This window comes from Anabrus simplex, chromosome 12 (assembly GCF_040414725.1).
Source record: "Anabrus simplex isolate iqAnaSimp1 chromosome 12, ASM4041472v1, whole genome shotgun sequence".
In the NCBI taxonomy this organism is placed as follows: Eukaryota; Metazoa; Arthropoda; class Insecta; order Orthoptera; family Tettigoniidae; genus Anabrus; species Anabrus simplex.
The window spans coordinates 74,640,550-74,653,037 of NC_090276.1; the positions used below are offsets into that span (position 1 = coordinate 74,640,550).

General features: G+C 42.2%; 1 protein-coding gene across 1 annotated transcript in view; it reads right to left on the bottom strand.

The window, feature by feature from the left end:
• The window catches only part of LOC136884292 (bestrophin homolog 24), a 225,392-nt gene that overhangs the window by 87,777 nt on the left and 125,127 nt on the right, over positions 1 to 12,488 (bottom strand). Inside the window, exons 5-6 of the mRNA XM_067156361.2 lie at positions 8,379 to 8,550; positions 99 to 467 (exon numbers count right to left, since the gene is read on the bottom strand). Of these exons, the coding sequence (XP_067012462.2) occupies positions 99 to 467; positions 8,379 to 8,550 (541 nt within the window). The remainder of the gene's footprint in view (positions 1 to 98; positions 468 to 8,378; positions 8,551 to 12,488) is intronic.

Consider the following 12,488-nt stretch of genomic DNA (forward strand, 5'->3'; position numbering starts at 1 on the left):
ACAGTAACATGCACTGCCACTGTACCAAACAGTAACGAGCCTGCTACGGTGTTGAACACTGTCTACTTCAACAAGAAACTGTTCCTTATGAATCTTACCTGAGTGTACACAAGTGGGATACTAATCCAGTCATAGTTCAACATGCCCCCGCAACCTGCTCGGAAACGGTTCAGCTCGTCTATGAGAGTCTTGAGGGCAAAGTCGTCCTTGATCCTCGCCTCCTTGCGAGCTCTCGTGATGATACCTCCGGCCCACACCAGAGGCATCCAATACTTGGCGTGGCTCGTCTTCTGATCCAAGTCCTCGAAGATCTTCTTCTCGTTTGGCTGGAGGAAGCCGGCCTCCACCAAGTGGTCCATGGAGGGAAAACGTTTCTTCACGCGAGGGGACATCATTCGGAGGGTGATCACCAGACACAGGTTCACGTACCGGACAATGGTGCGGCGCATCAGACGACCGCGATCATCCTGGAAAACAAATTCAGGTGACTTATCATGAAACAATTCTGAGAACAACAAATTCTCCACAAGAACGTTCATTGACAATCCTAACTGTGCATGTTTTACAACTACTACTGAAAATAAAATTCAAGAAAATTTCTAGACTTCTAAAAGAAAACAACAATTGGGACAAGAACAACCTACAGCCAAAATCCAGAACAGATGAGATGGTTTGGACATGTCCTACAAAATGACTACCTACTACACCAAGTCTTCACAGGACAGACAGCTGGGAAAGAGCTCTACGGAGACCAAAACACCACTGGAGAGATGAGCCATACAGGATCTTCAAGAAACCAATGAAGAAGAGGAACAGCCACTTGCAGGAGAGGATATTACAATTTCTGGACCATCCTTCACTTCAGCTGGTTCTCTTATCCCTAATACAGAAGAAATTACCCAATCACTGAGTCTCTTCCCAACAACAAGACATCAGGCAAGGATTCTATAAGTTGACAAAGTTCTGAAAATGATATATAGGAACCGGGAACTATTCCCGATGAGCTCTTGCACATCCTTTCCATGTAAAAGGCAATAAAGCAGAGGTGTACAACTATAGATGCATATCTCTTCATCTATTTGCCTATATAATTCTGTAAAAAAAAACTTCAAAACCTCACTGAACTAGTGTTCATCCAGAGTGGTGAATATCAAACTGCCTTCCGTAAGACTTGCTCCTCTATTGCATGGATCTTTTCACTGAAGATTATCATCAAAATCAGATCTCTTGATGCCAAACCACTCATACTGACTTTTGTTGATTGCAAGAGACCTATGACTCAATTCAACAGTTCAGTCTTCGTGATATCCACAAGGACATGGGTGTGGACAACAAGAGTTGTTCCAACACCTCTTCACAACTGAAATCCGTAAGGGATATCTGAAGATCCATTGAGATAATGGCTGGTGATTGTCAAAGTGGTGGGCTCTCACCCATCCTTTTGAGCTGTGCTCTTGAAAAGGTCATCCATGAGTGGAGAAACAGAGGTTGGCAGTGAACATTGACTGCCTTGCTTTTGCAGATGTCCTCAAAATTGCTTACCTCCAGTTTGAAACAGCTGTAGGTATCTAGACATACCTTTAAAAAAAACTGCCTTTCTCGATGCCAAATATGGAAAAATCTAAGGTTGCATACAAATATCTTTGAGAGATCATATCTTTTAAAATATCCAAGGAAGAAGCTCTGAAATATCGGGCTATACTCGTGGAAACTGCTTTTCACCTCTGCAAACCCACTTATCCATCCGGGCCTACACCACAGTAATATGTCCTGAAACCTTACATGCTGCCAAATTGTTGGCCCTCACGGTGAGAAGAGGGGATCCTCAGCCCATGTCAAATTTATAAGGGTGAATACCTCCATCAAATCATAGGTTTGACAGGCACCAAAGCAATAGCCTCCTTTTCAAAATACTTCATGAAGAAATTAGCCACTACTGGCAAGAGTGGACTTCCCACAACCACCCCATCCGTCTGTTCGTAAAATTGGCCACCCCACAAGAAACAGCTCTCGCTCTGTCTCGCATCATTATCATCCTCCGGTTTTCTCCACACACTTTCTTTCCATTCTTCAGCTCTGTTCTATTCAGTCCTGGGTCTTTTATTGCATTTATTTTATTTGTTTCTATTTACTTATGCCATATTTGTCCCTGATTCGTCTGATGTCCTCTCTGTTACTTCTCACGCACACACGGTGTGAGAGAGCTTTATGTTGTCGCCAGCATACAAACGAGCCACCTGGTGATAAACGAGCGTACTACTGTAACTACAACGGTAAGGCGTTCTTAAATTCAAACCCTCATTACTGTACAAGACTTCCTCGTGAAGACTCGTAGCAAAGTTCTCCGACACGACAAGCACGGGCAGTAAAAGCGTCAATGTTAACATGAGCTGATAAATCTGCAGGTGCGAGACCTTCAGCTACCAACAGATTGATTAAAGCCACCATCATGTGCTCTACATTCAGATGGAGGCGATTATTTAAGATGGGCAACCGTCACCATACTCTTACACAGCACTTTTCTTCATTTGGGTAGCTGCAGATGGTCCTTCTGTCAGCCATGGGCCTGCCATCATTTACTGCAGGAAGGATATTTGAAGGTCAAGAAAGAAATGACAAATGATATGAAGAGGAAGTCTGAAAGTATTAATACCACAATTGTCACTCACTGGGACAGGATATCATGTGCAATTATAAATAAAGAAAAGGAACAAACAGTGTTGAATCAGGTCTTATATACACACAACAAAATCACCAAATGGGTTTGTTTCAACTCAAGCCTGAGCCTCCTACAATGATTATTTGAGGAAAGCCTCTACTTCTAGAGGTTACCCACCCTAGTCACCGAGCCAAGAACTCTGTCCCCAGATCTCCAAAGCACCCCAACGAAGCATCTTTCATAACCTCGTATTATCCTGGTCTCACAAAATCCAATCACATTTTTAAACAAGCATTTAATCTTCTCTAGACCTCGCCCCACATCCATGGAATGGAATGGAATGGAATGGCGCATGCGGCTTTTAGTGCCGGGAGTGTCCGAGAACGTGTTTGGCTCGCCAGGTGCAGGTCTTGATTTGACGCCCGTAGGCGACCCGCGCGCCGTGATGAGGACGAAACGATCAAGACTGCACACACCCAGCCCCATGCGAGCAAAATTAACCAACAATTTTTAAAATTCCCGACCCTGCCGGGAACTGAACCCGAGACCCCTGGGACCAAAGGCCAGCATGCCATCCATTAAGCCACGGAGCCGGACGCGCCACATCCACGATCTTGGTGCAAAATGCTCCACTATCACACTCGGGTGCCCAGCAAACCTCACTCACTGTGAACATAGCTGCTGCAAGACCAGACATACTTCCAGCAGTACGATCACCAGCAAATCTTACTCCACACAACCAGCTTCAATGCAGACTCGACCCAGCGTGAACCACCGACACACTGCGGCCACTGTCAAACCGCCAAGCCCCCAAATGCCCACTCTCTTGCCTCAAGTGGTGGTCGGGTCTAGAGAAGCACCCGGCCGTAACTTTATACGATATTCTAACTCCCAACAGCATCTACGATTCTTATTCTTTCCTCCACTAACAAAGGCTGAAGCCAAAATTTTGACCCATGTCTTCCTTTTGTGTGTATTCTATCAGTGTATATACACGGCAAGTCACTGTTGTAACGCCAGGTAGCTCTACATCTCCGACAAGCTCATTTCTGCTTCCTAGCTACATCAGAAGGGCGGACAGCAACATCCTGATGTGGGAATAGAGGGATAAACACAGGAAAAGAGAAGAGACAAACATAAATAAAAGCATTAAACACTTGTAGCATTGGTTTCCTTTCCTCCTCCTCTCTTTACCCACCTTCTTTGTTATCGCATACTGTCAATACGGCCCCTCAATGCGTGCTGAGCCTTCACCTCTTCATTCCGAGTACCCTCCTGCCCGTTTGTACCAGCGATCATTCTTGCTACTTTCATGACTATCCTGAGTCCACCCAACATAAAAACAGACAATTTCTTTCAAGTGTTTACTTCTTTCTTATGAAATATCACCGATAGCAATTTTGCGCTCGCTGCATCTTCATTCTGTTTACTTTACAATTTACTTCCATTTTTATTTGCTACTTTCCAAACCTCTTACACCACTTCCTTTCCATTCTTCAGCTCTGTTCTATTCAGTCCTGGTGTCTTTTGTTGCATTTATTTTATTTGTTTCTATTTACTTTTGTCCCTGATTCGTCTTATGTCCTCTCTTACTTCTCACGCACAGTGGTGGTGCCCTTCATAAATACTAAGTGAAGGAGAAAAACTGACCTGTCAGAGGATGAGTGGTATCAGCTAAGGAAAGGAAAGAACCATGGAAAGTACAAAAACTAACAATCTAGGCCTGATAAACCAAATATTGCTGGGGTCAGAACAGATCACAAGTAGACTGTTCAGGCTGCTGTAGCCACACGTCTCTCGAGCCACGTGAATGGAGACAGCCAAATTAGCATTTAAGTTGAAATTGCTGGATTTCTTATTTAGATTAAACATATTAATAAAGAAATATTACAACTTTCTGCTTGTCCTACATACAGCCAGCAACTCTTGTGCCGAGTGTTGGGTGCCAGGAAATAACCCAACCCCTTTGGACGGATGAGCTCCTTCAACAAGGCTGCTGGTCCCTCAGTGGAGGAAATAATGCTGAAACCCACTGGGCAGCATCTGCATTCCAAGTTAAGAGCAGCTGCAATCAGCGTCTGTTGTCCATGTAAGGAACAGCTGTATTCATACAGGGGAAGGCAACTGAAAACCACCCCAGAAAGTTATGGACAAAGCACACAGAAGGGCACGGGTGCAAAGCAGGTAAGTTTTTCACTTGGAATGTTAGAAGCCTGTATGCACCAGGGAAGTTTACAAGAAGCCAGACGAATGCAAATTCACATATTAGGAATAAGTGAAGTACGATGGCCAGACTGAGGAATTTGTCAACGTGAACAGGGAACGCTCTACTATTCTGGCAGTGACCCAAAAAAACGTAACTACTGGAATGGAGTTGAAATTCTTGCATCATCTGAATACAGAAAATATGTCAGGAACTTTCATACCCATTTAAGAATGAATGGTAATATTACAAATTCAAAGTCAGCCTTTCAACATCAACATTATACACTAGAACTCCATTAATCCAAAATAAAGGGGGCAGAGCCACTTCGGTAGATGCATTTTTTCAGATGACACATGCTAAATATTTTTGGAAGTTAAATGTCAAAATAACGAAAGCATAAACTCTTAAGCAAAGATGTATACTGTATATCTGTTGTCCATGTTAAACATTAAAATGTTTACACAATGTCACTCGTTGTATAAAATCGGCGATTTTCTTCTGAATTTTCTTGGTACAGTGCTGTCGCGCCACCGTTTTAATCAACAATACATCAGCTGGTGTAGTTTCATTGCTTTGTTCAACAAAGCACAAAGCAATCTGAAATAATGAAACAATTTCTTTTGCAATGGGGTAAGAAAAGCATTGGAACTACAGTACATAACCGACCTTGGGTGAAAGAAAAATATGAATGGAGAAGGGTTTGCTAGACTTCCCTGGTTTGCTAACAGAAGCTGCAGTATAGTCCGAGCTGTAAACAACATGAAACTCCCGCAACTGAAGCAACGTTAACCACAGTCTGCATAATTTTCATGACGATTAATACTGTAAAAATAATAATAATAACAACAATAACAATAACAATAAATAATAATGTAGTAATAGTACTAATTCACTAAACGGAAAGTAAGAACTGCTCAGAGAGGAATGGAGAGGTCTATGCTTTGGTTTACCAGAAGAGATAGAAAAAGGGCCCATGACATAAGAGCAGTCAGAAATGTAGTTTACATCCTAACGAGAATATTAACCTTGAAGTGGCAATGGGCAGGACATGTGGCTCGAAGAAGGGATGACAGATGGACCAAGGTTGTTCTCAAATGGAACCCAAGAGAGAAACTGAGACCGCAAGGAAGGCCATCAGATTGCTGGGACAAAGACATCCGCAAAATCACCGGAGTAAATTGGCAAAACATCACTCAAGATCGCTGGAAGTGGAGGTAACTCCTAAATACTTACCTAAGTTTGAGACTTCAAAGAGGCCAAATCAGTTATTGATAGAATTGGCTGATTGTGATTGATAATAGTACTAATTCATGCTTGTTCAAGAAAAATATAACATGGAACGGAATAGATGGTAAGAAACTGTTGTTTTAAGCTACATGTGCATTCTGGTGTAAGTCATGATATAAAAATAGGGTTTGCCTAGTAGCTCTCAGCACATACAGCAAGACGGCTAAGAACGAGAGGGTAAAAACAAAATATTAAAATACAATTTTGCCAGAGCATTTCGGTTAAGTGAAGTTCGGTTAAGCGGGCATTGTACGAGATGCTGAACAATTTATACAAGAGACTCGACAGCAAAGACACGATAAGTTAAGGTGATTTTATTGCCAAAATTGAACAAAGATTTTACTTGGTAGGCGACTATGGTCTGGATGTAGCTAACAACCGCAGAGATAGGCTATTTGAATTCTGTCAAGGAAACGAACTGGTAGTCGCAAACACTTGGTATAAACTTCCCAAACATCTCTTAAACACATGGATTTCACCTTTAGAAGCAAACTCCAATGAACCAGTAAGGAACCAGACTGATTATATCCTAATTAAAAAGCAACTTACGAAACATGATCAAAAGAGTGACAACATATCCTGGTGCAGACATTGGCTCCAGTCATGTCCCAGAAGAAGAAATGGATGCTGGTGGAACAAAGACGACTAGGAAAATGCAATGTAGAGGACGATCAGCAGATAAAGAGAAATTAGAAGAAAAATCAAAATAGTTAAAGGAAAACAGGTGGCAGAAATGTGCAAAGAACTGCGCGATATAGGTGAAAAACATTGATAATTTCGCACTGCTCAAGGTTAAGGAGATAGGCCTAGAACGTTTATACCAAAAAAAAACATCAGTTGCTCTTCTTGACAATGCCAACCGACCGATTCTGGACGAGCAGGAAATAACACACTTGGGAGAAATTCATAAATCAACAGTGCGGGGGTGACAGAGGCAAAAGAACGAAATTCAGTATCGCTGAGGGTCTAGAAATAATGAAAGACGAACTTCTGCATGCTCTAGATTTAACTCCTAACAATAAAGCACCAAGGCCTGATCAGATCACCAAGCTCTTGAACACAATGTATACAGTACAGGAGAAATCTAAGATATTTTTGCATATCACACATGCACGCGTAAGATGAAAGTGCGAAATGGACATGGACGACAAATGGGGTTCAGAAACTGCTTTGGTACCCGAGAGGCATTGTTCATGGTCAATGTTCTCCTTCAAAGATGCCGAGAACAACACAAAAATATATTTTCACATTTCACGAGAAGACATTCAACAGAGTCAAACAAGAAAAACTGATAGAGATTCTCCAGCAGAAATGATTAGATATGAAAGATAACCAGATCATACAAAATCCTCACTGGAACCGGTGAGCCACAGTCAAGACTGGTTGAACAAGAACTTCAGAGATAAGTAATGAAATGGCGTATGAGCTTTTCGTGCCGGGAGTGTCCGAGGACAAGTTCGGCTCTCCAGGTGCAGGTCTTTTGAATTGAGGTTCGTAGGCGACCTGCTTGTCGTGATCAGGATGAAATAATAATGAGACCACCACATACATCCAGCCCCGTGCCAAAGAAATTAAACAATTATAGTTAAAATTCCCGACCCTGCCCGGAATCGAACCCGGGTCCACTGTGACCGTGTAGCCATGGAGCTCAACTGAGAGGTACCAAAAGACGAGTAGGCCTAGGATTCATACTTTCATCACCCCCATTCAACCTCTATGCAGATCACCTCTTCAAAGAATCCTTGCATGATGCTGAGCGAGGTGTGAAAGTAAATGGAGTCATGAACAATATTAGATATGCAGATGACACCCTAATTATACGCAACGCCAGTGAAGGTCTTCAAGGACTGCTCAGTAGAATTCATTTCAGTGGATTAAAATATGGTCCAAACAATACTACAAAAACAAAGTTCATGGTATTTAGTAGAAGCAACCACGAAGGTGACTCCACTTCATTAAATAATCAAAACATTGAACATAAGTCAGTTCACATTTCTTTTTTTTTTAAAGCACCATAACAGACAACATTAGTCAGCAGTGAAAATATACCCCAGACGTTTTCATCTGATGTCCGACAGTCAAGGTTTATTTAAATCCATTTCACTGCAGTAGCTAAAGCTGACAACTTCGTGTTCCACAGGATTTTTTTTTTTTTCAAACATAACTTAAAAGGCCACAATCGCTCAGACACACACACATGCACTCATTTATGAAAGATTCACTCACCTGGCCATGCACCAGCGTGCTGACAAACATTGACAGATTATCTGGCCACGGCATACAGATGTACTGGTCCCACCATCGTTTGATCACGATGGACACGTAGAAACCCAACACGAACGCAATAGGGATCAGGTCATTGTACGTCTGGCAATGCAATGCTAGTCTCTCGAAAAGTCTGCAACAGGAAAGAAATAAAATTTGATTTGCGGTGAATCTCAACTTGAACCTACACATACTAAATCTAGAAGGAGACAGGTGAATTATATGTTGTGCCGGTGTGATACGTATCACACACACTTCATCCTCAAGACTTGCATCAGATATAAATTATTGTTAAATTGATTTTCAATCGTTCTTGTTATGTAGAATATTTTTGATAAAGCTAACATTTTAGAAGTTATTTGGAAGCATGTCAGTTATTGTTCCTGGTATGGTAAAAGCACATCAAACATAAAAGATTGATTATTATATCTTGCATAACGCACACTTCTGCGATACAGTTAATACTGACAAATTTGGTATTTTCTGTTCTGGTCCCTCTAATATCACTAAATCAAAAGGAAATCTTAACACAATTTTATTTTTAGTGTTGTTCAAAAGTGGTTACATAACTGTTCATCCTGAAAGAGTTACTGCACTGCACGAGTCCCCTTTTGATTTAGGGGAACTGAACGTTTTTGAAGAGTAGAGACTCTTTTCATGCTCTGCTCATGGTGCAAGTTAGAAGTCTTATTTTGTGAACTCAGACAATGACTACACCTATTTAAAGACATGCTTTTCACACTGCTCAAAGGCAAATTTCTCTTCCCCTGTGGAAAAGATTTTCCATTTGCAGCTAAACGAGACATTCTGCAGTCCTATCAAGAATAGTAGAACACCGTACTTTCCTGACTTCTATGTGCAGGAAGTTCATCAACCTTTCAGTCCATCTCCTCATACGTCTTCAGCGTGTTATTTCTCCCTTACTTTTACTCTTTCAATTGTTCCATCACTGACCTCTTTCCTCATGTTCTCTCTACAATATTGCCAATCTCCTCCTTTCACTTTCTTCACAAAATCTGCTTCCTTTCCTCTTCAGTCTCATTATCACTGCTCAGTGATCACCTCCTTTTACTCAACTATCAAGCATGATAGACTACATATTGTACAGAACCAGAAACATACACTGGCAGAAAAAATATCCAAATACCATGAAATAAGGAATGTAGAATACAGAAATTTTGGCAATATATTTGTCGAGGTAACAGATTTAATTGATTAAAGGTACGAGACTACAGGTTAATATCTGCGAGAGAAAAGTCATTGCAAATGTGCCGTGCTGGTCCATTAATAGCCGGTGTAATCGCCCAATTGTTGAATGCAGGAGTGCAAACTTGCATGCATTGTGTCGTACAGGTTCCGGATGTCAGCTTGTGGGATGAAGTTCCATGCCTGTTGCACTTAGTCGGTCAATACAGGGATGGTTACTGACAGTTGTGGATGATGCTGGAGTTTTCGTCCAATGTCACATACGTGCTAGATCAGGGGATCGAGCAGGCCAAGGCAACATGTTGACACTCGTAGAGCACATTGGCATGGGGGCGTTGTTGGAAAACAGCCCCGGGAATGCTGTTCATGAATGGCAACACAACAGTTTGAATCACCAGACGGATGTACACATCAACAGTCAGGGTGCATGGGATAACTATGAAAATGTTCCTGCCGTCATAGGAAATTGCTCCCCAGATCAGAACTCCCGCGGTAGGTCCTGTGTGTCAATGCCGCAGACAGGTGGAATGCAGGTGCTCACCTGGTCTCCTAACCAACACACTGCCATCACTGGCACGAAGGCAGAACCGGCTTTCATCGGAAAACACAATGGACCTTCACTCAATCCTCCAATGAGGTCTCGCTTGACACCACTGAAGTCTCAGACGGCGGAGGTGTGGGGTAAGTGGAATGCATGCCGCAGGGTGTCTGGCTTGGAACTGTCCTTCAAGTAACCGATTTTGAACAGTTCATTGCGTCACTATGGTGCCAACTGCTGCTCAAATTACTGCTGCAGACGCAGTCCGCTGCGCCACAACCATACGCCGAATAAGACGGTCCTCCCTCCAGGTGGTGCCACGGGGACATCTGGAGCCCGGTCTTTTTGCGAGCGTAGCTTCTCGTGACCACTGCTGCCAGCACGCATGCACAGTGGAGACATTCCTGCCAAGTCGTTCTGCAATAGCATGGAAGGAAAATCCACCTTCACACAGCCCTATTATACAGCCTTGTTCAACCGCAGTAAACTGTAGATATTAGCCACTTCTTCATCGTAAAGGCATTCTTGACCCACTCACAGTCACTCCGTCCAATCTCACAGGTAACTAACTCACTCTCTCTCTCACAGTACAGCCCGTATATGAGGTAAACCTGATGTGCAACATCATGGGGCCGCTACTAGTGCCACGCTAATGCGATTTACAGGAAATTTGAATCAATAGCATCTTTTAGACATAAACACACCCTACCAACGTTTGATAATCTAGCATAACCCCTTCTTGGTGTTAAGATTTTTTTTTCCACCAGTGTACTGTATATCAAACTTTCAACTTGAGTCCACTTAACCCAGCAGTGCTCCCTACCACGTGTGAAGAGAGTTCGATAAAACGATGAATATGTATCATAAACCAACCAAGATTCAGATACCTTACATAATCACATCTTAGTATCTTTCCGCACAAAACTACCATCACAATGTCTGCTTACTCAAAATATCAATTAAATGCAAAGGAAAAAACATACAACAAATCAAGTCGCACACAAGGTGAATACAAAATGCTGTCTTTGAAGACCAGGGTGTGATAGATCGTGTCAAAACGTGTGGAAGTAAGACTGTAATAAATACCCTATCTTGCAATCTTCCCACAAGTCAAATGAGGCAAGTATTATATCTGAGGGTTACGCCTCTGTTTTGCACAGGCTTAAGGTCTAACTGTAACACTCCCATGTCCTTGTCTAACATCTCTCACTTCGTAATTGCTCTTTCGTCACGCCAGACAATGGGCAGGTCATGCAGCATACTTTAAACACTGCCACCTGTGTGATGAAAGAGCAATTAGATAGCTTGGGATATTAGACATTTACGAGGATACGGGTATGTTACAGGTTGTGCTTAACAGAGGCATAACCTGCAGAAATAATACTTGCCTCATTTGACCCATGTAAAAATTGCTAGATATGATTCATTTCTAATTTTATTTCTGTAAGTTCTGAAGTGGTCTATTATGTCCTGGTCTTTGAAGAAGCCATTTTGTATTCACCCTTTATAATAAGATAGGAATACGAAAATGAATTCATAACTGGATAAACACAATAACAAGTTAGTGTGGGAAGATGAACACACTAGGACACTCCTATCCATCCCAGTTCTTCTACATCAGCCCTGAACAAGCTTGTTGCCTGCTACCTTCTCACATGCACACTAAAGATCTGCCAAGATTCCCCCTTCAGTGAGTGTTCATGTCCACCCTCCTGATGAAGCTGGGAAACAGAAGCAGCAAGATATTATAACAGTGGTAAACACAATGAAAATAAAACAGCATGCTTGTTGTACCTTCTTTCATTTTTCTCAAGACCCCGTCATAATCCCAACCCCTTCGGGCCAGTTCCATCATCCCAAATTAATGCAATAAATTTATTTTCAGCAAAATAAGAGCGATTTTGAAGAATGTGTTGATATTTTATTCCGTTCTTTGCATAAAACATAACTAATACTGTACCATGAGCCACACATGCTTGCTTCTGTCAAGAGCACACTCACCCGAGAACAATTCCGAAACTCTCCAATACTATGGTCGTGGGTGGAGGGAGGCGTGCTTTGTTTGCAATCTGTTACATTTTGACTGTCAGGTCATTGACCCGAATACTCCTTGGATCCTCAAAGAGCACCACCGTACGTTACGTGGTTGTAGCCAAACCACAAAAACCAATTGACACACTAAAATGAGGCATACTAGGCAGAGCTATTGCAGTACAATCAGCCCTGCGAGTAGCATATTTCATATCAGCCGTGTTTTGAATGTCATTACTCAGCATTTTCCACACTGTTGCAGCCATAAATAGGACTGGGACTTTGGTGGCAGCTAC